Source organism: Takifugu rubripes, chromosome 1 (assembly GCF_901000725.2).
Source record: "Takifugu rubripes chromosome 1, fTakRub1.2, whole genome shotgun sequence".
NCBI lineage: Eukaryota > Metazoa > Chordata > Actinopteri > Tetraodontiformes > Tetraodontidae > Takifugu > Takifugu rubripes.
Genome location: NC_042285.1, coordinates 1,604,677 through 1,626,557, shown reverse-complemented (window position 1 = coordinate 1,626,557; position 21,881 = coordinate 1,604,677). Strand labels below are relative to the sequence as shown.

The 21,881-nt window shown below is 45.1% G+C and overlaps 1 protein-coding gene across 13 annotated transcripts in view; it reads left to right on the top strand.

The window, feature by feature from the left end:
• The window catches only part of tanc2b (tetratricopeptide repeat, ankyrin repeat and coiled-coil containing 2b), a 98,594-nt gene that overhangs the window by 33,603 nt on the left and 43,110 nt on the right, over positions 1 to 21,881 (top strand). For 5 of the 13 annotated variants that reach the window (XM_029848807.1, XM_029848801.1, XM_029848795.1 and 2 more), the window contains exons 1-3: positions 1,386 to 1,731; positions 11,306 to 11,377; positions 13,097 to 13,276. In XM_029848807.1, the coding sequence (XP_029704667.1) occupies positions 1,401 to 1,731; positions 11,306 to 11,377; positions 13,097 to 13,276 (583 nt within the window). In that variant the 5' untranslated portion in view covers positions 1,386 to 1,400. Of the gene's footprint in view, positions 1 to 1,385; positions 1,732 to 11,305; positions 11,378 to 13,096; positions 13,277 to 19,467; positions 20,004 to 21,881 lie in introns of those variants that run through there. The other 8 variants (XM_029848828.1, XM_029848825.1, XM_029848816.1 and 5 more) reach the window with 4 other exon arrangements.

The window sequence follows — 21,881 nt, the reverse complement described above, 5'->3', positions numbered from 1 at the left end:
GGAGCATTTCTGAAGGTCGTGCTAATCGAGTAAAAACCAAAAGTTAATTTTAAAAATGCAACTTTTAACAAAATTGTGCGAGGGAACAGATCTTGGGCTTTTCGTCCTGGTGCGTTGGTGATGTTTCAGTACATTAGTGTATTAGAATTAGGAAAGGTCGGTTTTCATGGAGGTCTCGTCCTTCCCTGTTTGCTTGGGTGGGTAATTGATGGTTTAGAGATGCGCTTGCTCTGCAGCTTCTCCAGAGGTGTTTCACTTCCCTGTGAGCTCTACAGACGTTGCTCCCTGTCCGTATCTCTACCTGTAATGACGGCCAAACAGCTGTTCACCTTAAATCAATGAAAAAGATATTTTTGGACTGTTTATTGGATAACCCTGAATGTTTATTCATTATTGTTAAATCAGTCTTATGATTAATGATCATTGGATTGTGTGGAATAATCTGTAAATTAAAGTCGAATAAGTAGCTTCTGTAGACAAAGTCAGCTTTACTCATTCACCTGTATTTGATGCCTCGAATTCAGAAAATGTACACGCTCTAATTTGCTCGAAAGTTATTTGAGAATCTTTCAAATCTGTCTTATTAATAGACCACTGTTGTTTATTCTGGGCAGCGACCAAAGCTGAATTTGATGGAAGGAGAGACACATCTACACCCTTCAGTTGTCACTTTCATGATGAAATGATGTCCAAATTTAAATATTAACCTTTAGACTACAAGCTGCAGAAAAATCCACCATTTTGAGCGACACTTTCACCAAACATCCCAGCTTTGTCGCATCGTTCTGCTCGGCTGGATTCAAGCAGAAAAATGAAACGTTGTCATTAACCCCGAAGCCATCTCAGAGGTGCAACAACCTGGACCCCCATTACACCTCGGCAACGTTGGCACGGAAATGAGAATGATCTCTTCGAGCGCCTGAACAAAAAGAGGCTTTTCTTAATTTGAAAAGTGTCAGCTCCTACAGAAAGTAAACTGTATAGCATCATCCTCATCCCAAAAAGAAGGGGCAGAAGGTGGCAGCTCTGTGTAGGCCAGGAGACGGCCAAATCCACCAGGAGGCCCGACAGGCAGATCCAAATACATGTTACTCCTATCTGCCTAATCTATTAGAAGCAACTCTTTTCTGAGGCAATTGTGTCAAAAGTGTGTTTACTTCCTTTCCCCTACAGGCAATCAGATCAATTGCTTTGTCTGATTGAAATATTCACTTGTGCAAATCCCTGAAATTCCAATTTTACAGTCACTCTGAGCAGTAAAAAACCCAACAATGGGGAGCAGCGATGGGGAAAGGAGACGTCGGAGCAGAGCGTGTGTGAAGGCACATCCGTCCTTTTCACTGGCTGTGAAAGAGTTAAGGACTTCTGCCCCAGCTGAAAGGGGAGAGGGAGGGAGACGGATGAGAGAGAATTATTGCTGTCAGAGTGAAGGAGGAGGAGGAGGAGGAGGAAGAGAGAGAGTTGCCTGTGTGTCTGTGTGTGCAGTCGGTGTATGTGTACTGACACCTGCCGCTCGCCCTCCCTCGCCGCTCATATGTGGAGAGCTCTCTGCTCGTCTGGGCCGTTCTTTTTCTCTCCACCTTTTTCCCTTTTATCCTCCCTCTCCATCTCTTGCCCCTTTCTCTCCGCTTTTCCTCCCTGCTTTATTTTTTCTTCTCGCCCACCCTTTTTCCTCCTACTATGGTGCAGGATTTTTATCGCCAGGGCAGACGAGCTGCTCTGCTGACAGAGGTGAGTGCGTGGATGGATGGATGGATGAGTGGATGAATCAAAGTTCCGCTGCTAATTAATCCTAAAGGTTTCCTTCGTTAAATGTTGGAGGTGTTTTGGTGTTGTGGAGGGGGGCTGTCTGGGCAGCATGTGTGTTTTTTAACGGGAAGCAGCCTGAAGTGTGTGATTTAAGAGCATTGTTGCCTTCCTGGGACTGCTCCCAGCAGTCCCACCATCCCTCCGTCTGCTTCCCCGTGGCTGCTCTGCTCAGTCACCTTGACCCTGGTAGTGTGCTCTCGCAGCAGTCAGCTTCTTGGCAGCATGGTGCCACACCTTAAGCTCTGGATGTGTGTGTGTGTGTGTGTCAGTGTGTGTCGGGCAGACAAGTGAGTCTAGATCAAGTTTCTCAGTGAGTCGTCATCTTCTTCACACAATTTAACTGGGAATAGTAATAACATCTCACTAAATGTCCCAAGTCTCTTTGCTCCTTCTCCAATATTATCTTCCAGTGTTGTGAGGCTCCATGAAGGGAGAGCGTCATTGTTTCAGTGACTGGGGATTGGGGGGTGAGCTTTGAAAGTCCAGTCTAAATCAATACACTGGTTCAATAAATAAGCGTTAAATTGCTCATCCTTTTCTCTCGTGTGTTCTTGTGTACAAGAAGGATCCAAATTGTGCAGTATAACGTTGAGACCTTATCCTGGAGCTCTACCTTTTTACAAATCGTCGCCGTTAGGTCTTTGCTTGCCACTCTTTAACTTTCGTTATGACAATGACGTCGCCCCGAGTAACAGAAGTGAGATGGATGGGTGGAGGTTGGAAACGTGATGAAGACTGAGGCTTCATTAGCATCCAGACTTGCAAGTGCTCTGATCTTCTAAAAGAAGCTCCCTGTTGCCGCTGAGGCGTGGCACCAGCCTGCAGCCTGCAGGGAGCCCCGCAGGTATATTTCCCTCGTCCGCGCTCTCCACACAAAGTTACTGGGCTTTCAGGAAGATCAGTTTACCAGATAGAAATCTGAAATGACGTCGAACGTTTTCAAGTCTGCTCCTTCCTCTGTCGCTCTCCCCCTCACTCTGTCATCACTTACTGTAACTTTCTCGCACTCTCTGTCTCTCCCACCCACTCGGATATTTCTGGAGAACAAAAGAAGGGAGAGAATAGAGTGAGATAAAACAGGAGATCAGGGTAGGCTGGGTGTAGCTGTGCGTAGGCTAATGAGCCTTCATCACTCCATCCCCCTCGCTTTCCCCATCCTCTTGATTTTTTTCATTCCACATCCCCCCATGTCCATTTTCTCCTCATCATCTCATAAACGACTGTCTCCAGAGGGCAGCGTTCCTCCTCCTTCATCTCTTTTCATTAGTCCATTTGCTTCCATGTTTTCATCACCCTCAAATCCTCTTTCTGTTGTCGTTGGACACTCATCCCTCCCATTCATCACGAGCCTATTCTTATCTTACGGGTGCTAATTCACATCACTTGTCTTTCCTTCTCAAAGACTTCAATGTATCTGTATTGAGTCCTTTCCCCTGCTTACCACACACACCGACACATTAGCTCTCCCAAAAAGAATCATGCATTTACAACGCAGCAAGTTTGCACATTTGGCTGTGAGCTGTGAAGTTACTCGGTGTTGGCCCGTTTTTTTAATTTTAAATTTTAAGTCCACGCAGGGCTCAGTGGGTCCATCTGCGGAGGCATTCTGGTGCGTCGGCCAGCCCAGAAACTGTAGCTCTTCATGTTCTCCTTATTGCTGCTGAAGATCGTGTGTCTTCACTTCACAAGAGCTGCAGCAACGTGGTGTTGAAACACACACACACACACACACACACACGCAGGCAGGCAGGCAGGCACGTGCATCTGTAGTCGTCACTGGATTCTAGCATCTGTTTGTTCTCAGGTTCTCTGGCTTTTATGTGATTGTTTCAGCCTGATTTCATTCTTCTGTGTTTCAGATTCTCAGATTTCGTGTTGACTTTGCTTTCTTAGCCACACGTATCACCAGATTGGAGAGAGGATTCATATAATGTGCATGTCTCATTATATATTCCCCGGAGCTGGCAGAATAAATAATATATGTGTAAAGTTATAATTGGAATTGGATTCTGATCTTCACACATTCGCAGCTGTGCAGCTGACACGAACGTGTCAACGGAATCATGTGAAAAGTGCGCGTGAAAAATTCATGTACAGTAAGAACATCGTGCTGAATCTGTGAAAAACAATATTCTTCTCTCCTTCACACACTGACCCATATCCCGCTGGCTTGTCAGAGCGGTTTCTGTTCACTCTTTTCACTTCTGTCTTTAATGTCGCTGTGTTTTTTTCTTTTTTTCTTTTATTTCTGAAAGAATCCTTTAGTCTGTGAGCGAACAGGGTCAGTTTACTTCATGCTAAAGATATGCAGCTAGGTAGCGTAGCCTACTGCTCTCTGTCCGTGTGTCTGTCTGCTGTGCGGCTGCCGTCTCCTCTTTATATTTAATGTGGATTTCATAATTCAGGCCCGCGTGTGTGTTGTTCGCCCGTCTCTGTTGCAGTTGAGAGGGTGTGTGGCCATGTTGTGCGTGTGACTCCAGCTTCAACTCTCGTGTTTTCACGGCACAGAACAGAATGAATTATTTCACTTCTGTGGGCAACCGCGGGGTAAGAATAAGAGGCAGCCGCGATCGAGGGCACGGCGGCGAGGTCGTCCTCTGTCGTCTTTAGGCTTCAGCTCACCCTGCCACCGCCGTCACTATGGACACCAGGGTTGGTCTGCTCTGTTTGCTTTGGAATGAGGAGAAAAGCAAAATGACGCTTGGCTTGTCTGCCTCTGGGCCAGTTTCTGTCTTGTGCTCATTTTGTGATTCACTTTTTTTGCTCTAGGCTATTTTGGACACATGTTTTTTTCATGTGTTTGGCTCTTCCCTCTTTTTCTTTCATGGCCAGATTAAACGTCTAAAAGTCCTGATTGTGATTCTATCGTAATCTATATTCTCCTGACATTTGGAGAACATCACAGATAGAATTTGAGTTTCTTTGATAGAGGAGTTAAAGATGATTTCAGGCAGACACAGCATGAGGGCATTCAGCCAGTTCTGTCCCCAAAGCTGCAAAATCACTCTGTTATTAGTGGTAAATAAGTTCTGCGATACATACACGATAATTTACAGGCGGTGGAAGCTCAGACTGTTGGGGGACTGGGCAGAGAAGCAGAAGGTGCTCAGTTAGTAGGAGAAGGTGCCAGAACACCTTCAGAGCGCTGCCGCGTTCCCCTTGAGCAAGGTACCAAAGGCACAAATGCTCATAGTGGACCCACATGTGACCCCAAAAGGGACAAAGCATTTTATACAAGCCTAATTTCTAATTTAGCCTGTGACTGTGGTTGCTTCTGTGGACTTTTGTGTTTTTAGGCAGGTTTCTTTGGATTTTATAACATTATGATCTGTGCTTCCGAGAGAAACTGATAAAAAATGCGAACTAACTAGCTGCAGAGTTTGTAGTAGAATAGCAGTGACGTATTCCTTCATGGGGCCCTAATAGCTTTTTAGTATGTTAGCAATGATTGACAGAAACGTTCTTAAGTCCCATAATGTCATTTTAACAATCCTCTGGGAACCAGTTTAAGGCTAGGGTGAGGCGCAGACGACATCTTTTACATGTCTGAGCTGTACAAACACTTAAATACGGCAGAATTTCCATTAAAGCTGCTGTATTTTAAACGATTTCTCTGCCATTCACTGCATTGCTAAACAAATATAAATAAATACTGTCCAATTAATGAGCAATGTTGTGTCTTTTCCCCTCCCTGTCTGCATTTTTCAGGATTTTGATCTTTTGTCATTAGACATGTTAGCACAGAACGAAGCATCTGCGACCTTAGCAGGAGTCCACAGCTCGGTGCAGACAGCCAGAGGTCGGAGAGAGCTGGAGCTGATCCGGTTCTGCAGACTGGGCTTTAGAGATTAGCTGAAATAAAGCAACAGAAGAACCCAAACCGGGATTTACTTAGAATGCGTGCTTATTCGGAAAGTTAATTAATCAGCCGGCAGGAAATTCATCAGCAGCTGACTGTCTGAAGGCCAGTTCACAAATGAGGCATTTTGTTTCCAATCCCATGTTTGTACAGTTGCGCTGATTTTCCTATTGTATTACTGATACTGATATTCAATACGTGTGACAAACAAGCTAAAAAATATATTAAATACATCAACCTAAGCACCATTTCCGTGTTGACTTTATAATGATTTTAATATGCAGCTTCCTGCTGTGGCCTTTCACATATTCTCAACCTAAACAGACGTTTTTGAACAAGATTGGACCAAGACCTGAACAAGATCTAGATGAAAATGGTCTTTTGTCCTAATCCTGGCTTTTAGTTTTTAGTTTCTTTCACCGGACTTTTTGGGGTCTATGAATGGCTGCGCTGTGTGAGGAGTTAGCTATAGGCAGCTAGACAGCGTTTACCTGTGAACCTCCGTTTGCTTGAATAAAAATGATATTTTGGGTCATTCGGGAGAGACCCAAGTATACATGAAATTGAGGATTTAACATTAAAGCGTACATCTTCAGACAGACCAGAAGAGGCTCTTTATTTCTTTGCTCTTATTCCTTCTCTCTTTCATCCCCACAGCTCTTCCATTTCCGTTTGGTTATTTTTACTGCTGCTGCTTTTCACTCTGCGTAGTGATGTAACCCCAGTGGTGTGTCAGACTGGAGGTAGGAGATGCTTGGTGTGACCCCTCTCTCCCCCCCCCCCCCCTCTCTCAGGCTCTATTTTTCACCGACTGCTTTATTCTTTAAATGAAGCCCACCCACTCGGTGCTGCGACACAGCTTTTCTCGGCATCGGATGGCAGTGTGGGAGTCGCTCTTTTCTTCTTTTCTTTCTCACATTCTCCGCTTCTCCCTACTTCCTCCATCCCAACACCTCCATCCATCCATCCGTCCGTCCAGGACACTGCTGAGTAGCGCTGCTGTCAGCCAGATCCTGACGCACTCGGCCGCTCACACATGCGTCACCTTGCTGGCCCGCCGCCGCCGTCGTGCTGCTCCTTGTCCTCCACGTATACCTCGGTGGCCAGGGTCAGACGCAGTTGGCTTTTTCTAAAAGGTGGGAGGAGCTAAAGTGGAACGCCATCATTCATCTACGTTGTGTGTTAACATCGGAGGACAGTTTTTATTTGTTTTTCTGCAAATATAGCTAATCTGGTGGTTAGTTTTTTTGATCTTATATATGTGGACTGTATGTACAGATGCATGATGGGAGTCCTCCCCAAACTTTGATCCAAGCATCTTGATCACCCTCTAGTGGCTGACTGCATTATGCTACAAAGTCCCACCTTTTGTAGTTTATGTGGCATTAACACCACGTGCTGCTTCTATATTTTATATTTATTCTGTATTTGTTTTATATTTTACATTTTAAATAATGTGATAAGCATCATAAAAAAAGGGTTTAAAATGATTGCCAGAAAACAAAACCATATATTTAATGACCATAAACAGATTATGGCTAAATGTTGGTTTTGGTCAAAGGTAGCTAACATGCTTTTGGTTGCAGTTGTTCAGATTTGACCGGTCGATGCAGGATTCATGGATTGGTGTCCTGCTAACATGCCGGGATATCTTGTACTGCTTTGTTAACTTGCTTTGGAGAAATGTACTTGTTTAAAACTTTAGTAGTGAACAACTGGAGCAGAATGTGTTAGGCATTAATACTGAAGTGGTCATTTTCTTTCTGGTTCCCTTTCTCTACTCTTAGATATTAGGGCACATATATTAAATCAAAGCTAATATGGGCACTGTCCCAAATGCAGTTAACAGCTTGTGAAACTGCTGTCTTGGCTGGATCTTCTACTCCCAGGCAACCTCCTTTTCTGCTCAGTAAACCGGCATTATGCTCTCCCCACAGACCCAGAACAACCGACGTCCGTAACAGAATCTTTCCTCTATTGGGAGTGCTCATAAATGCTGCACTTAATCCTTCCTCAGAGTAACGTGGCTTTTAGCTGGAGGTAAAACTCCCAGCCACAGAGTCCACAGTCTCCTCACTCTTTTTATGATGCTTAATCCATCACAAAACAAAAGTTTAGCTCACAAATAACACTTTAAAAAGGATGGTTTTAGCCAGAGATTATGGCAAGAATCATTTCAGATTGAAATCGAAATGACCAGTTAATCATTTAGTAGAACCTATTGCTGCATTTTGGTTTTTCTGAGTGATTTGTCCGTCCTGCTACGCTCCCCTCGCCACATCTCCCCTCAGAGCTGCCGCAGGTCAAAGCCAGAGTCCAGAAGTGGACTGTTAGTCTCACACAGGCTTCACCTCTGAAAGCTCTCTTGGAACAACCTGAGATTAAAACACACCTTTGTGTTGCACTAATGTCACATCCTGTTCATTGGTTCATTCATTAGGTGTTTACTCTTCTCTAAATGTCGTTGAAATCTGCATAAATTAGTTTTAATAGGAATTACAGCTTGCTCGGGGACAGTTTGTGAAGCACTCAGTCGCTTTGCGTGACTTGATGATGCAGTTTACACGTGGACAAACTGTAATCTCTGAGTTGCAGTTTAAGTAGGTGTCCTTGCTCAAAGGTGCTGGAGCCGTCACATCTCAGCCTCTTCTCCCAGCAGCCTTGGGAGCTGTAATTTGGCAGCCCCGACTGTTGCTCTCCACAGGACGCAGCCATGATTCACTGCTTGGCATTTTACTCTTCCCAATCTGAAAACTTTTCTGTCAAACAGTCCTGAAATGAAATCTCCCTTTTCGGTAATTATCCCTGGAGAATCCGTGCACGTGTTACGACTCCATCTGATCCATAGTGGCATCACTTGCTTTGGCTGCAAGTTGACTACTGACTATATGTTTTCCCTCACCCTAGATTCAGATTTGATAGTGAATTTAGATACTACAGAATTTACCTCGCTGGAAATTTAATAAGAAATGGGTGTACTTATAATCAGTATCACACTTTTTATTTGAATTCTGAATTCTAGCTGTGAGCTGGACAGAATCGGGGACTTGAGGTGTTTAATTAGGGGTCCTGTTTTGCTTCCTGGTGAGAAACAAGAGTGGCAGCACGTTGGCAAGGCAACAGTGTTAGGGCCCTGCAGAGGTAATCAGCAGAGGTTAGAAATAAGGCAGAATCTGACTAAACCAGACTTTGAATCACTGCGCTGTCACCGAGCGAAGTCATTGAGCTGAAGGATCTAATTCTCCAGGCTCCTAACATTCAGGATTGTTCTCCGTTACATGGCTCCGTCGCAGTCTCTTCTCCCCGAGATGAAAAGGCGAAAGACAGGCATGGATTGCACTTCTAGGTCCGGCCCGTCACTTCCCGCTTCCTGACAAAATCAATTATCTAGAGATGAAAATTGCTCGTCATTTTTCTTCCTGGTCCATCATTTCTGGTTGAATCACCTTAAATGATGAATACTTTTTAGCCGCTGACTTGAACAATAGCACTCACACAAAGACGACTGGTTGTCACCCGAAGCCCCATTTGTGAGCGGATGTCAGGTCGAGCAGCGTGAGCACAGGCAGCAGGTTCCTGAGTGTCTGACCAGTAATGACGGAGGAGTTACCAGACATCCTCCCTGAGATCGCTGTCAGAGAAACTGGTTTGACATCCCTGCACAGCTCAGGACAGGAGCACTGTGATGTCTATCGTTTCGGAGAAGGTCTGCTACCTATATTAACAGTCGAAACGCTCAATCTGTCCCGTATTATTCCCATTGCGAGTGCTCGTTTCAGCCGTAGGTGCTTGTACTTTGTGCCTGTTAGGCCATTCATGTTTGTGGCATCATATTCTGCTGCCATCAATGTAGAGAAGGAAGCAATTTACATGGAAGAATAGAATTGGACTCATTCTCAAAGGCAGAATAGAGATGTGGTTCAAGGGATAGAGCCATAAAACCACCAAGGTTATACGACAGGAACAATCTATGGCACTGAAATAAAAGCTCCCTCCTGTCCAGCAAAATCTGCAGCCCTAAACTCTCTCCTTGTTCATGAATGTTTAATGCATAAAGAAATCCACATGTACCTTCAACTTTTGGAATTATTCCCTTCTCCATCTGTAATTCACCAATTTTATTAACCCTGAACAGTGCATGTAGATTTTGTCTGATGCGTTCAAGCTGCTGAAAGTATCACGCAAGGCGCTAATAAGATATTTCACAGGATAACAAGTGTGTTCAATTCATCACAGCTCAGATTAGCATTGAGCTCTCTGCACCCCACATCACACTCTTTATGTACATACGTGTTCTCGCAGCACAGCGCGCTAGCGGCACCTTTAGCTGCAGAGCAGCGCCTTCAAAGCCTCTATTGATTGTCACGACATTGATTTTACTCAGAGAAACAGCTCATCGGGTACACGAAGTGAGAAGCTATTTTTGGAGGCTTGGTTGCTTCTGCTAACTCAGATAACAAGAAGCGTCAGAGTTGAAGTGTTGGCAGGGTCTATATTTTCATCAGCAAACACTGGCAATATTAATAATGATTATTTTACAATAAATTGCACCTATTGTTTTGGTTCAGGCGTTAATCTACTCACTCCGACACTGTGGCTCAGGTCAGAAAAGCAGCAGTGAAAATCCAGTGCAGGATGACTCCCTCCCGCAATCAGTGTCAATCGGAGGCCGGCCCAGTTCTCACCAGATCACGCCCCCCGGCTTACGCCATCCATCCATCGACAAGCTTGATCTTTTCGCCAGTGAGCCGGTCTGGCCCGCTGTGTGGCCGCAGCAAGCACGGTCTGAACCGGCGATGCCTCAGATAGTACTGAAGAGTCTGTTTGGGCTTTGGGTGAGCGCCATCATCAAAGACAATGCGGGACTTGCCAAAACATAAAACATCTTTAAAATTCCTTCTAGCCTTTGTACTCAAGTCAACAATCTTTGATCTGTCCAAACACAGAGGGTCCCTGAGTGAATTCTTGATTTAATACAGCAATGTACTTTTAATTTTATTAGCATCTAAGATAATTCGGCTGAGCGTGTATCATTTATTCCATTCCTCCTCTCCTCCTCTGCTTGTTCATAGATTCACATTAGAACAGGATTATGAAAACATCCCCCAGCGACACTGTGCTGCCCAGTGATGCCCCCCCCCCCCCCCTCACAGCTCCATCTACTGTGGCTAATTTTGCCTGCCTGCTCCCCTGGGCGTAATTGATCCTCATATCATTAACGTATGAGGATCTCTCCTGGGACACGCCCACTGATTTAGCACTCGCTCACTGAACCGCTGCACCAGTCAGCTATACCAACCAGGACCTCCTGCATGCAACAACGGTTGCAATGTAAACGCTTTCCTTATCTGCGGGGCCTTGCCCTAGAGATAGAGGCTCACAGTCTAAACATGGGCAGGCATAGAAAGTGGAGCCTGGTGGCGCGGAACCCTTTTGCAACCATCAGGGGCCACTTGGGCCACAGGAGGAAGGGTGTGGAGGGTCTGTGTGTGAGCAGCCTGCTGGGGGTCCTCCGGTCTCACACCTGGCTGATGGGAGGACAGGATGTGGGGCTGCTGCTGGGACACGACTCCCCGCCTCACTGCCAGGACCGCCGGGCTCACTCTCTGTCTTTCTCCTTCTTTTCTCCCTCCGCAGATGGTGGGAGCGAGGACCTGGCAGACCCGCGCTCACCCGGTGTAGACCCTCAATTCAGCCACTTCGGCCAAGGTAAGAAAAGTTTTCAAAGCACTTTCTTGCCTTTTGGGACCGTGCGGTCAGTGAGTGTACTGAAGTGGGACTGAACTGTTCACATATATGTAATATGGAAATGCTCTACACATGTAAACATGTGGACATTTGATGAGAAAGATCATGTGAGCGCTGTGGTCCCAATTTAAATTTGCCTCTTTCGATTTTTACTCCATTTCTTCACCTTAGATTTGCCATAGCACAAAGCCACAGGTGACTCATTTACAGGGGAACAGATATCGTGTAATGATTGTAGCCAGCGGAGGAGAGCCGCTCTGCTGTGCCTGGCAGAGTAACTTCCAGTGGAACTAGGCTGTACAAAACCGGAGATATTTGTCAAGGTCGGGAACGCCAGTGTTCTGCAGGAAGTATTTGGGCTAATTGTAATTTCACGTTGCCTTGTTTTTCCCTCCCTGTGGTTGTTTTGATCCAAACACCTTGATGAGTAGGTGTTCTTGCTTATTCTGAGGTAAAGAGTGGCTCTTATACGCATCTGTCACCTCGTTTATAATAAACCCCATCATCTCTCCCTTGTTACTCCTACTCCATCCTGCATCCAACAGCAGGTATAATGGTTTGGACTTTGCTCTAGTGTTTTTCAGAAAATACCAGAAGGGTGCACTATACATGCATTCAAGATCTTTGTTGATGCTTTTTGGGTGATGCTCCTTGGGGTGTGCCGCAGGCTGGAAGCTGATCATTTCATTTATGTCTATATGTTCAACCAGCTTTCTTCTGCAAAGCTATTGCTTGGCCACTTTATTTTGCAGCTCTGTCTGTGGGGAAGTGGTCAGTCTGAGACAGCATGGTGTGCTAACAGACATCTGGCTCAGCATGTGTGATGTTGTCCTCAGGAAAGAAAACCTCCAGTTGTCATAATTTGTGGTTTTTGGAAAAGGAAAAGTGGGGGTTGTGTGCTGAGCGTTGGCTGTTTTTGCTGCATCTGTAATTTCTGCCCATTGTTTCTGAGCCCTTTTTTAAAAAAGAACAAAACAAAACACAATGTATTGTAGTCTTGATTCATCCCGGGTTTGAGTTATTTAAGCACAGCTGCTTAGAAGAACCTCCATTACTGTAAAATAAGGTTTGTTGTTGAGTTCCTGTTGACTTCCAGAGGTCGGGCTGGGTATAGCTTACAACAATGGAAGTAAACAGCACGTGTTGCCTCCAGGGCTGTTCTCTCTTCTAGGTCAGGCCAATCTTGTTACACTCAATATTGTTGGTATCAGGATCCAGAACCCAGACTGGGATGTAACACACACTTTCTGCCAACAGAAACTGCCCACAATCAAAACAGAGAAACTTTAGTAACATCCTGGATTAGAGAAATAAAAAAATTACATTTTATAAAGTAAAGTCGATTCTCTCCCAAGTTTTTTTGAAGCACCAAGCTCGGGGACACCCCAATGTGCACCCCTGCACCATTTTCACATACAGAAACCAATATTCCCGACAATAACGGAAGTAATTAATATGTTTAATGATGATTTTCTGATAGCGTCATCCTAAATTGAAACAAAAACCAAGCCCCATGTGTGTCAGGAATAGCCTTGACATTTATTGGCCACGCCCCACATGAAAAAGGCCTGAAACTTTGAACTTATATCGCTGCATTATGTCACTGTTGCATGATGCTCATCTAAAGTTTAGGAGAGAAAGCATCTCATGCTACGTCCTTTCCCATATTCCATCCTGCAGGTGGCAGCATAGACAGTGATTGTGCCTTTGATCCGGACTACGCTGTGCCCCCGTTCTCCATGACCGAGGGTATGCAGCATATTCGCATTATGGAGGGCATGTCGCGCTCGCTGCCCTCCTCTCCGCTGCTCACCCACCAAACCATCAGCATGCGGCTGCAGCCTGTCAAGAAACTCACAGGTAAGGACGCCCCGCGGTCATGTGACGTAGAAGGAGTCCAATTTAGCCGAATATCACATATCACAAGGAACCATCTGACAGGAAGCCAGCAGATATTGTGGGCTGGACGTGTTTGGATTTGTTCTGTACAAACTTCCGTTGCTTGTCTCTGTCCTCCCCCAAACACTTGCTGTACCAACACCTCCTGAAACTCTTCACTGTACTACTGTAGGCAGAGAAATGGGAGCACAGAGAGAATTTTCTGGCACAAAGTGAGGGGGAGTGGATATCAGAAGCGTTCTGCGAAGCAGGGTCAGCGCCGTCTAGTTTCCTGTTTGCACGCTATTCCTAATTGACAGTTCCAGGAACAACTGAAGGGCCGTGAGCTGTGGTCGTCTCTGCCCTCTTTAATTGCTCCACATCCGTCCACACTCATCTCAGACATTCAAGGAACGTGGAAGATGGGCGCATCTCCCCATTAACCGGATTAGAGGTCTCGTGTCATGTTCCCTCTGCTGTTGTTATGGGGGAAGATGCGGTTTGGTCCACGGTAGCGCCGACAGCAGAGGCTTAGCGCTCCGTCTCATATTGCAAAGTGAAATATTGACACTGCAGCTTTGCCAGGTAGCCATACAAACCTCCACAGAGTGGGTGTGAAGGATTTTCAAGCCTGACTCGGTAGCCACCACTAGGGTGCACCAGCCTTTCAGCTACGGTAGCTCACATCATTACCCATGTCCGATATGCTGTGGGATCTCTGGGTTGTTGTGTGTGTGTGTGTGTGTGAGTGTGAGAGTGTGTGTTTTACATCATACAGAATGATTTATCCACTCTGCCGGGTCATCCAGAGTGTGGGTTTTAAAGAGGAAAGCCACCAAAAATGTTTCCGTTCTCCCTGTTCATTGTGAGCTGTGGTACTAAAAGTGGCTCTGTGTGGGTGCTGGGATCCAACAGTCAGAGCGCCTTATTGGGGGAGCTTACAGAACCAAGAATCACATGTTCTGTTTTTCTCTCTGCTGTCTGTTGGGACGCTTTGTTCCATTGGGGTTATTTTAACCTCGATGCGGTCAGGTGTGGCGTCAGATGGTGAGATCATCAAATGAATCTGTGTGTGGATCAGGTCTTTAAAGCGCTCACTTAATGGTTAAATAATAACGGTGATGGACAGCGCTCTCCTCATTAGCATTGCGCTATTTGCTATCTGTCACACTATGACTGGCTCAGTTATATTGGCACAGTCACCTCAGTTTATCATTTCTCCTGTCAGCTCTGCCCCCTCTGTCTTTGATTGGCCCAATACCTCCTGCTAAAGCTCATAATCATGTCACTTGACTTGTGTTGGTGCTCACAGAGGTGAACGAATCCGCCCTTTATTTTGGCGAGACTTCCTGATAAGTGTCTTTAGTCACACTTCCTGAAGTCAAGATTGCGTTTGCGTGATGAAGTTACTCACAGTGACAGACTGAAACTGTGTTCTGCAGGAGCTTCTGTATTACAGGCCCTCCTTCTTGTGAAAAATGACTTGCAACAAACTCAAGAGAAGGCCCAACCCTCCGGGGGGGGCTCCTCAGGCCACGACTTTGCCCTACAGCCCTGGAAGACCTGTGTCCTCTCCAAATCCTGGGACGCCAGATTGCGCTCAGTGCTGCACACCCAGGCGCTCTCACCCCTTAATTAATTCAACTCAGCACCACTTCCTGCACAGCTTGACGGTACCACATTCGTGTGCTTGCGCTGGCATCAGAGGCCAGAAGTCCTCCCATAGCAGAGGGCTTCAGAGAGCCAGCAGCAGCATCAGCAGCAGGTAGAGGCTGCAGCCCTTTGATCCCTTCAGCCAGCGTCTCTTTGCTCTCCTCTGTTTGGCCTCGGGGAGGCAGAGTGGGGGTGTTTGTATGGACCTGAGTTATTCAACCTCAAGGTTGTGGTGGAATGAAAACAGCGATGAAAGCATTGACCTTTTTAGAGAATCATTGAGTCTTTGATTTAATCCCCTCTGCCTGCACGATGGCACTCGAGGGGCCGCAGTTGCTCGAGGGGTGAATCCACGAGACAGAGCGGGGAAGACGGCAGCGGGCGCGCTGCGATGACATCAGTCTGGACCCGCCTTGAGACCAGGTTACCATTGATTGAATATCGAATATTGAATAACTGATGTGTGGCTTGTGTTTACCGTAGATAAATTGATTTAGATTTCGACAGTGGTAAACCCTGAAGGTCTGTTTTTTAATCTCCTCGCTTGTCTAAAGGTCAGACAGCACAGTTCAGAGATTGTTCCGCGGAGTGTTTGCCAAGCCTGGGTCTGCTCAGAGCACGCTGTCTGACTCCAAAGTTCCACACATTTCCATTCCATTTCGACTTCTCGCTCAGTTGGTTGCATCACGTCGGGATACTCGGCCTCCTGCTCTCATTAAACAGGTTTTCTCAGCAGCTCTGTTCTTTCATCTCCATCCATCTTTTTTAACTCATCAGTGTCTGAGAATACAAAGTGCCGTTCTCATCCTTACCACGATATTCTCAGTGGTTGATTGTTCTGAGCCGTGATCATCGTTTGCTTATTTGTTCCTCAATCAACACCCATCAAGTGTCTTTCCACAAATGATACTCCTCTAATTCATCGTAGAAATCAATCAATCGAGCTTATTCTTTGGGTTTCTGTCTCACTGCAGTTTCCAAGCTTTACGTAAAGGTGAAACTTCTATATATTTAGACAAAAACTCCAAAGAACAAGCTTCTTTAATTGTGCTGCCTCATTTCTCTCCCTCCATGCTGACACAACAACGAGTTGCCGACATCGTTCCTGAGCAAAGCTCATCAGCTGCACTGTGGATGCTTTGGACTTAGCATGGTGCACCACTGCTCTGTCATGTCTCCTAGCTCATCGTGTGGGTGCTCTTAAGCATCTACGTTAAGACAGTTGAGCTACAGAGTTAGCAGAGTTGGCTGTGAGTGGGTATTTCAGTCCTGCTGCTGGTGTTGGGGTTGGATATTATGTGTTTTTGTGGCAGCAAAAGGGCCACTTGTTACAATGTTTTGCGCGTACATATTAAGAATTTATTCTTCCTCGGTGAGAGCTGTTACTGTGGGGGTTTGGGGAAATAAAACCTGCTATTACCGAAAGAGAATCGGCTGGAAAAATTACAGCAAAACATTTCATAAGTTTCTGTGAATAATGTTGTTATTCGGCAAAAGGAGCAAAATAACAATATCCATCAAAATGTGCTCCAAGTAAATGTTCCTGCACTCCATTTCAGAAATGCTGTACTCTATATTTGTTCCCCTAAATGCTGCAATACGACCAGCCCATAAGAAACCTCCTCGTCATTAAGTATTAAAAAAGAGCTTCTAATCCAGCCTTAATACTTTAAAATACACATGCTGAAGAACTGACTGACCTAATTAACCTTTAATAACAAGCCAGGACTGCATTGTGCTTTGGGATTTAATGATCCCTGCCTGTTTTTGCAAAAAAAAGGTTGACACGTTGTGTCTTAATTGTTTTCCTTGATCCCGTCTCGCCGTGCTCGTGCGGATTCCGTGCCATGTTTGGAAAGAACGGTGACATTTACAACATCTCAGCTTCCATTCCATGCTCGGGGTTGAAGACTGAAAATCTTTTATGGATTATTCTGCCTTTATTTGACACTTGTGGCTCCAGCGTCAGAGGTGAAAAACAAAGAGTGAAGGTTAAGCGGAGAGAGGCCATTGAAACAGAAGTGAAATGTTCTCAGGAGGAACACTCGACGCAGGTGGATACAGAGCAGCAATAAAGATTCTTGTCATAGTTCAGTCTCCCCAGTCATCACAGCCCTTCTTCATTAAGTGTGTGAAAGTATGTGACTGTGAGGCGGCTTGTTGGGTTTATTAAATTCTGCTGACAGTATTGATGAGCCACATGCAGAACAGCTAAAAAAAATATCTTATTTTATGTCAGAAGAAATTGAATTGGACAATATCCGGTCTAGAATAAAGAAAATACACATAAATTCAGCTTTTTATGGTGCTCCAGCTAAAGGCTGGAGCTTTGTTTGTTTGTTTGTGAACACATGTTCGCCCTAAATATGCAGTACAATTGTATTACTATTTCACTTTATTTTTCTTGTTAGAATTAAATTGATATTTCATGATCCTGTGTTTGGTTTACACTCATCTCTTTAGAATTCAGAGTTGTTGCTTCGATTAGCATATTTTCTTTATCAAGAATATTGAAACTGTTTAAGCAGGAGGTTTTTAATTTTTTAACGGTAAGTAATTACACAAAAATGGCAGTAAAAGCATCATTAACCTGTTCTGACATGCAGCATCCTGAAGAGATTTGGCTCTTATATATCTATTTATTATTGAACATACTGTTATAACTGTGTTTCTTTCAATGTGCAAATCCATTGATTGAAATTAATTAAAATTCTGCTAATCCTGCATGTTTTTAAATAATAACATTATGGGAATGGACTATAGAACAAGAGGAAATCAATGTGTTGGAAATTAAAGTCATTGACAAAAATGGATTTTTTTAGTCGAGGGTTCATACAGAGGGAAAACTACAGCAACAATAAAGGCTCCAAAACTCATTTTAAGGGTTCAATGTGCTGTTTGTTATTTTTATGTCTAATGCTACATTTTTTGGTACATAATAAGCATTGGCTTATTATTTTAAAAAGAATCAACATTGTTTGTGTTCGACAGAGCTGGCACACTCAGAATGATAAAACTGCACATAATCCTATTAAAACTGTCTTTAGCACAAATGAGAATCAGGATATTTTTATACCTTCAGGCAAGTATATAACAATGCTCAGACGGCAGTTCACACTTGAACAAAAATACTATTTTAGAGTTTTACACAAGTCAGCAACAAATACCTCCTGCTTGTCTGCCTGTTGTCGTGATCTTATTGTCCTGCAGTTACTGTATTTTCCGGACTATAAGTCGCACTTTTTTTTCATAGTTTGTCAGGAGGTACTTGTACTCCGGAGCGACTTATATAAATACATTATTACAGAATTTCACATGTTCGTTATTTTCACACTGACGACCACCAGAGGGCGCTCTAGGCGCGTGTACTGAGGAACGAGTTCCTTTAGCGACGCAGAAGAAGAAGCGGTGCTTCGTCTATGGAGTTAGACTTGATTGTTTGGTAAACTTGCTCGGATGTTCTTTATGCTATAGTTATCTAAATAACTGTTATTATGTTACGTTAACAAAGCAGACACGTACTCAGTTCGTTGTGGGTCATGTAGCTGAATTTGTTACGTTAGCATACCGTAACGCTATTGCTAATCCATGCAAATGGATTGCTAATTGCCTTTCAAGATGAAATGTATGTTTTTGGTCTCGGATTTTATTAAATAAATTTTCCCCCAAAATGCGACTTATATATCTATTTTTCTTCTTTATTATGCATTTTTGGCTAGTGCGACTTAAACTCCGGAGCGACATATAGTCCAGAAGATACGGTCCCTGCAGGCATGTGAGCAGCCACCTCGTCTTTGCCATCACTAGATTATGCTGCAGGATGGTGCCGTTTGCGCCTGATGACACGTGACGGATGAAAATGTAAAGTTTTTTTTCCAAGTCTTTCCAGGTTCCAGCACTGCCAGACTGCCACCCGCAGCTCAAAAACCTTGACCTCTGTCTGTACGTCATTTACAGCTTGTTGGTAACAGGCTGTAAATGGCGTTTGCACACATCACCCTGGGGAAATAAGTGTGACTGGAGGAGATTAATAAAAAGCACTTTAGAAGCAGCGGGACCACAGATATCAACCCCCCGACAAAGACGGCACACAATAAACCCCCCAGCCCCCGTGGGTGTGAACCCCTAAAAAGCCGTAAAACATGGCTGCAGCTGTACAAATACAGTTTCAAGGGTAAAACAAGGACAGGCGGGAATTCCAGAGCCCGGGAGGAAGGCAGAGTATCGGAATTGCTGCGATACCTCGTCTTTCCACACTTTTGATCTGAAACGTCCACATGCAGCCAAAAGTCTCTCCCCGATATCGCCCTCCCTCCCTCCCCCTCCGCTTTTTTATGCCATTTTCTTTCCTCCCTCAGTACCCACCCTTCTCCTCCCCCTCTTTTTTTTTTTTCCTCCACCGTTGCCATGACAACAGCAGCACTGCACCATTCATCTGTTGGAGACCTGGGCTCCTGTTCCTGGAGAGAGAGAGGGAGAGAGAGAGCACCTCTCACATCTATACATAACACGCTAAACGCTAATGCAGAATCGCGCAGGCGAGTGAGCCGCTCGCTTCCGTCTCGCTGGGGACGTTTTCTATTCTTTCAACTCTCGTTCTGCTGCCGTCAATGGTTTCTGTCACCTTCAGTTCTTGGCAAAGCAAAGGTGTCACCTCTTCTGTGTCCCGCAGCGACTTCTTCGTTCTTCTCTCTCTCTTTTCCTCCTCCTCCTCCTCCTCCTCTCGCTCCTCCCGTCGCTGCTCCATCGTCCTGACTCTGTATCAGTTACTGCGACTGAACCGAGCGGGCAGCATCAGCCCCGAAACCTGTGGAGATTTCCTCCCAGGAAAAACAAGAAGCAGGAGAGACGCAGGTCAACTGTGTCCTCCACGTCTTCTTTTTGGGTGTTTTTTTTTTTTTTTTCGCGTCCCGTTTTCTTTTTTCTTTTTTCTTTCATTTTTTGATGAACTGGTCATCACTCGGTGAGGACAGACTGCTTGTGCTGGAGGAGGAAGGAGGAGGGGAACTGGTGGAGTATTCCAGCCGCCAGGAATGCAAGATTTGGTTTGAGAATGGTGAGCTCTGCCACACCCTCTTTCACTTGTTTCGTTGCCCTGCCTCTGTGCTCCCTCCACCTCTTTCCTCTCACCTGCTGCTTCACCTCGTGTTCGGCCAGAGCCGCTGCTGCTGCTGCTGCTGCGGCGGCTGCTGTGGGTCATGTTTGTATAGGTGCGAGGAAAAGTGTTTTGTCTCCGCGGAATGACGCTTTAAAGCTGCTCTAAAAGCTGCTCTAAAAGCAGTGTAGGCTCAATGGGCGGTGAATCAACCAGTGCGATAAAGCCTTCTGGTTTTTTTGATATATTTTTATGTTGTTTTTTGTGCAGAGCTGCTGTTTTTCATGCGTCAGCGTGGGTGAGCGTTCAGTTGTCTCTGAGTGTGTGTCTAAGCACAGGCTGTGGGTGGCTAATGGTGCTTGTTCCTGTTGTTGTGTGCCACACTTTCAGAGTACAGTGACTGTATGTGGCGTTTTTTGGTGCAGTCAGGGGCAGCAGCAGTGTCTTGTTGTGTTCCAGAATCTTCATGCGCTGGGATGTGGTTCCTCTGCTCGGTTTCTGTGCTGCAGGCTGCCTGCCGCTCTGCCGTTATCCCAGGGGACGGCAAGCTGGTGTGCGAAGGGAACAAAATGTCTCAATAACACCGTCTGCCAGAAAAGCATCTCATCAGCAGCTGTTATTGCCGTTCTCAGGTGACTGGTTTTTGATGAGCCACTTTTTCACACCACTTACCATTCGCACCTGCAGACCAGTCTGGCGAGCTACCTCTGAGAATCTATGTGGCAGCGACGCCACGTACTTCGATTTCAGGGTGGCTCGGTAGTCTCATTGATTGTGCCCAAGGTGACAGAGTTTAGGATCCCTCCTGGGGGGATATGGGCCAGAGTGAATGAAGTCTCTCCCGATCCACGGGACCCTTTATTTTCTAATAAAGCCGATAGAAGTGTTCTACGTATTAGCTATGAAGCTGATTTAAAAATGAAACTCCTCATTGACTTTATTTTCTTCAATATCTTTGAATAAACTAAGCACAACCAAGGATATAAGGGTCAGCAGACATCCCAGCCTCCTGGTTGGGTTAAAGTAGAGGAGTTAAGTCCAAAAACAAATATGTCTTTGGCTGAATTTTGCACAGCAAGAATCAGTCAATGGACGAAAATTAAGGGCAGACAGGGCGTCAGGCCAGGCTTCATTAAATTAATATTTGACAATGTAAATAAAACATCATCATCATATGTTCCAGTGTGCATAAAGAAACAAATCTTGTTTTTTTTTGTGATAACTTTGAACCCAAAGTTCCAGGTTTCTGGAAACGTCTCGTTGCCCAAAATCTCACACGTCTTCACAAGAATCATCGGTTAAGCCTGGATTTAAATGGAGAGTAATTGATGTGACCCACTTACCTGAAACTCGGCCAACTCTGACTCCACTTACTCTGAGATGGTTCAAAGTCATATTGATTCATATAATTGGCCAATTTGTCTCCCATGCAATCTCTCCAGTGTGTCAGACAATTGAGTCGTGAGCTCCGGATACGTTATTAAAGCAACATTAAAGGAGGTCTCAAATTCCACTTCGTCTGGCCAGTTTTTAAGGTGTCACCAAAACCAAAATGCGGCCTTCGAAAGGTATGAGTGGCGGTGATGCCTCTGGAGATCAATATGATCTCAGTTTCCAGTAAATTATAGTCTGGGTGCACTAGTTACAATATGGCTGCAGGTCTGTGGGTGTCCCCTCTGGTAGGTGGCTATAAATCAGGCTTTGATGGCACTGCTGTCTTCGTAAAGGATAGAGGAAGAATCTTTGTGTTTTTAACTTTTTGGCAGCAGCAACAATTCTCTTTTCCCTCTCGCTCTCTTATTTCTTGGCTAACTTTATGGTTGGATATGTAACGGGGAG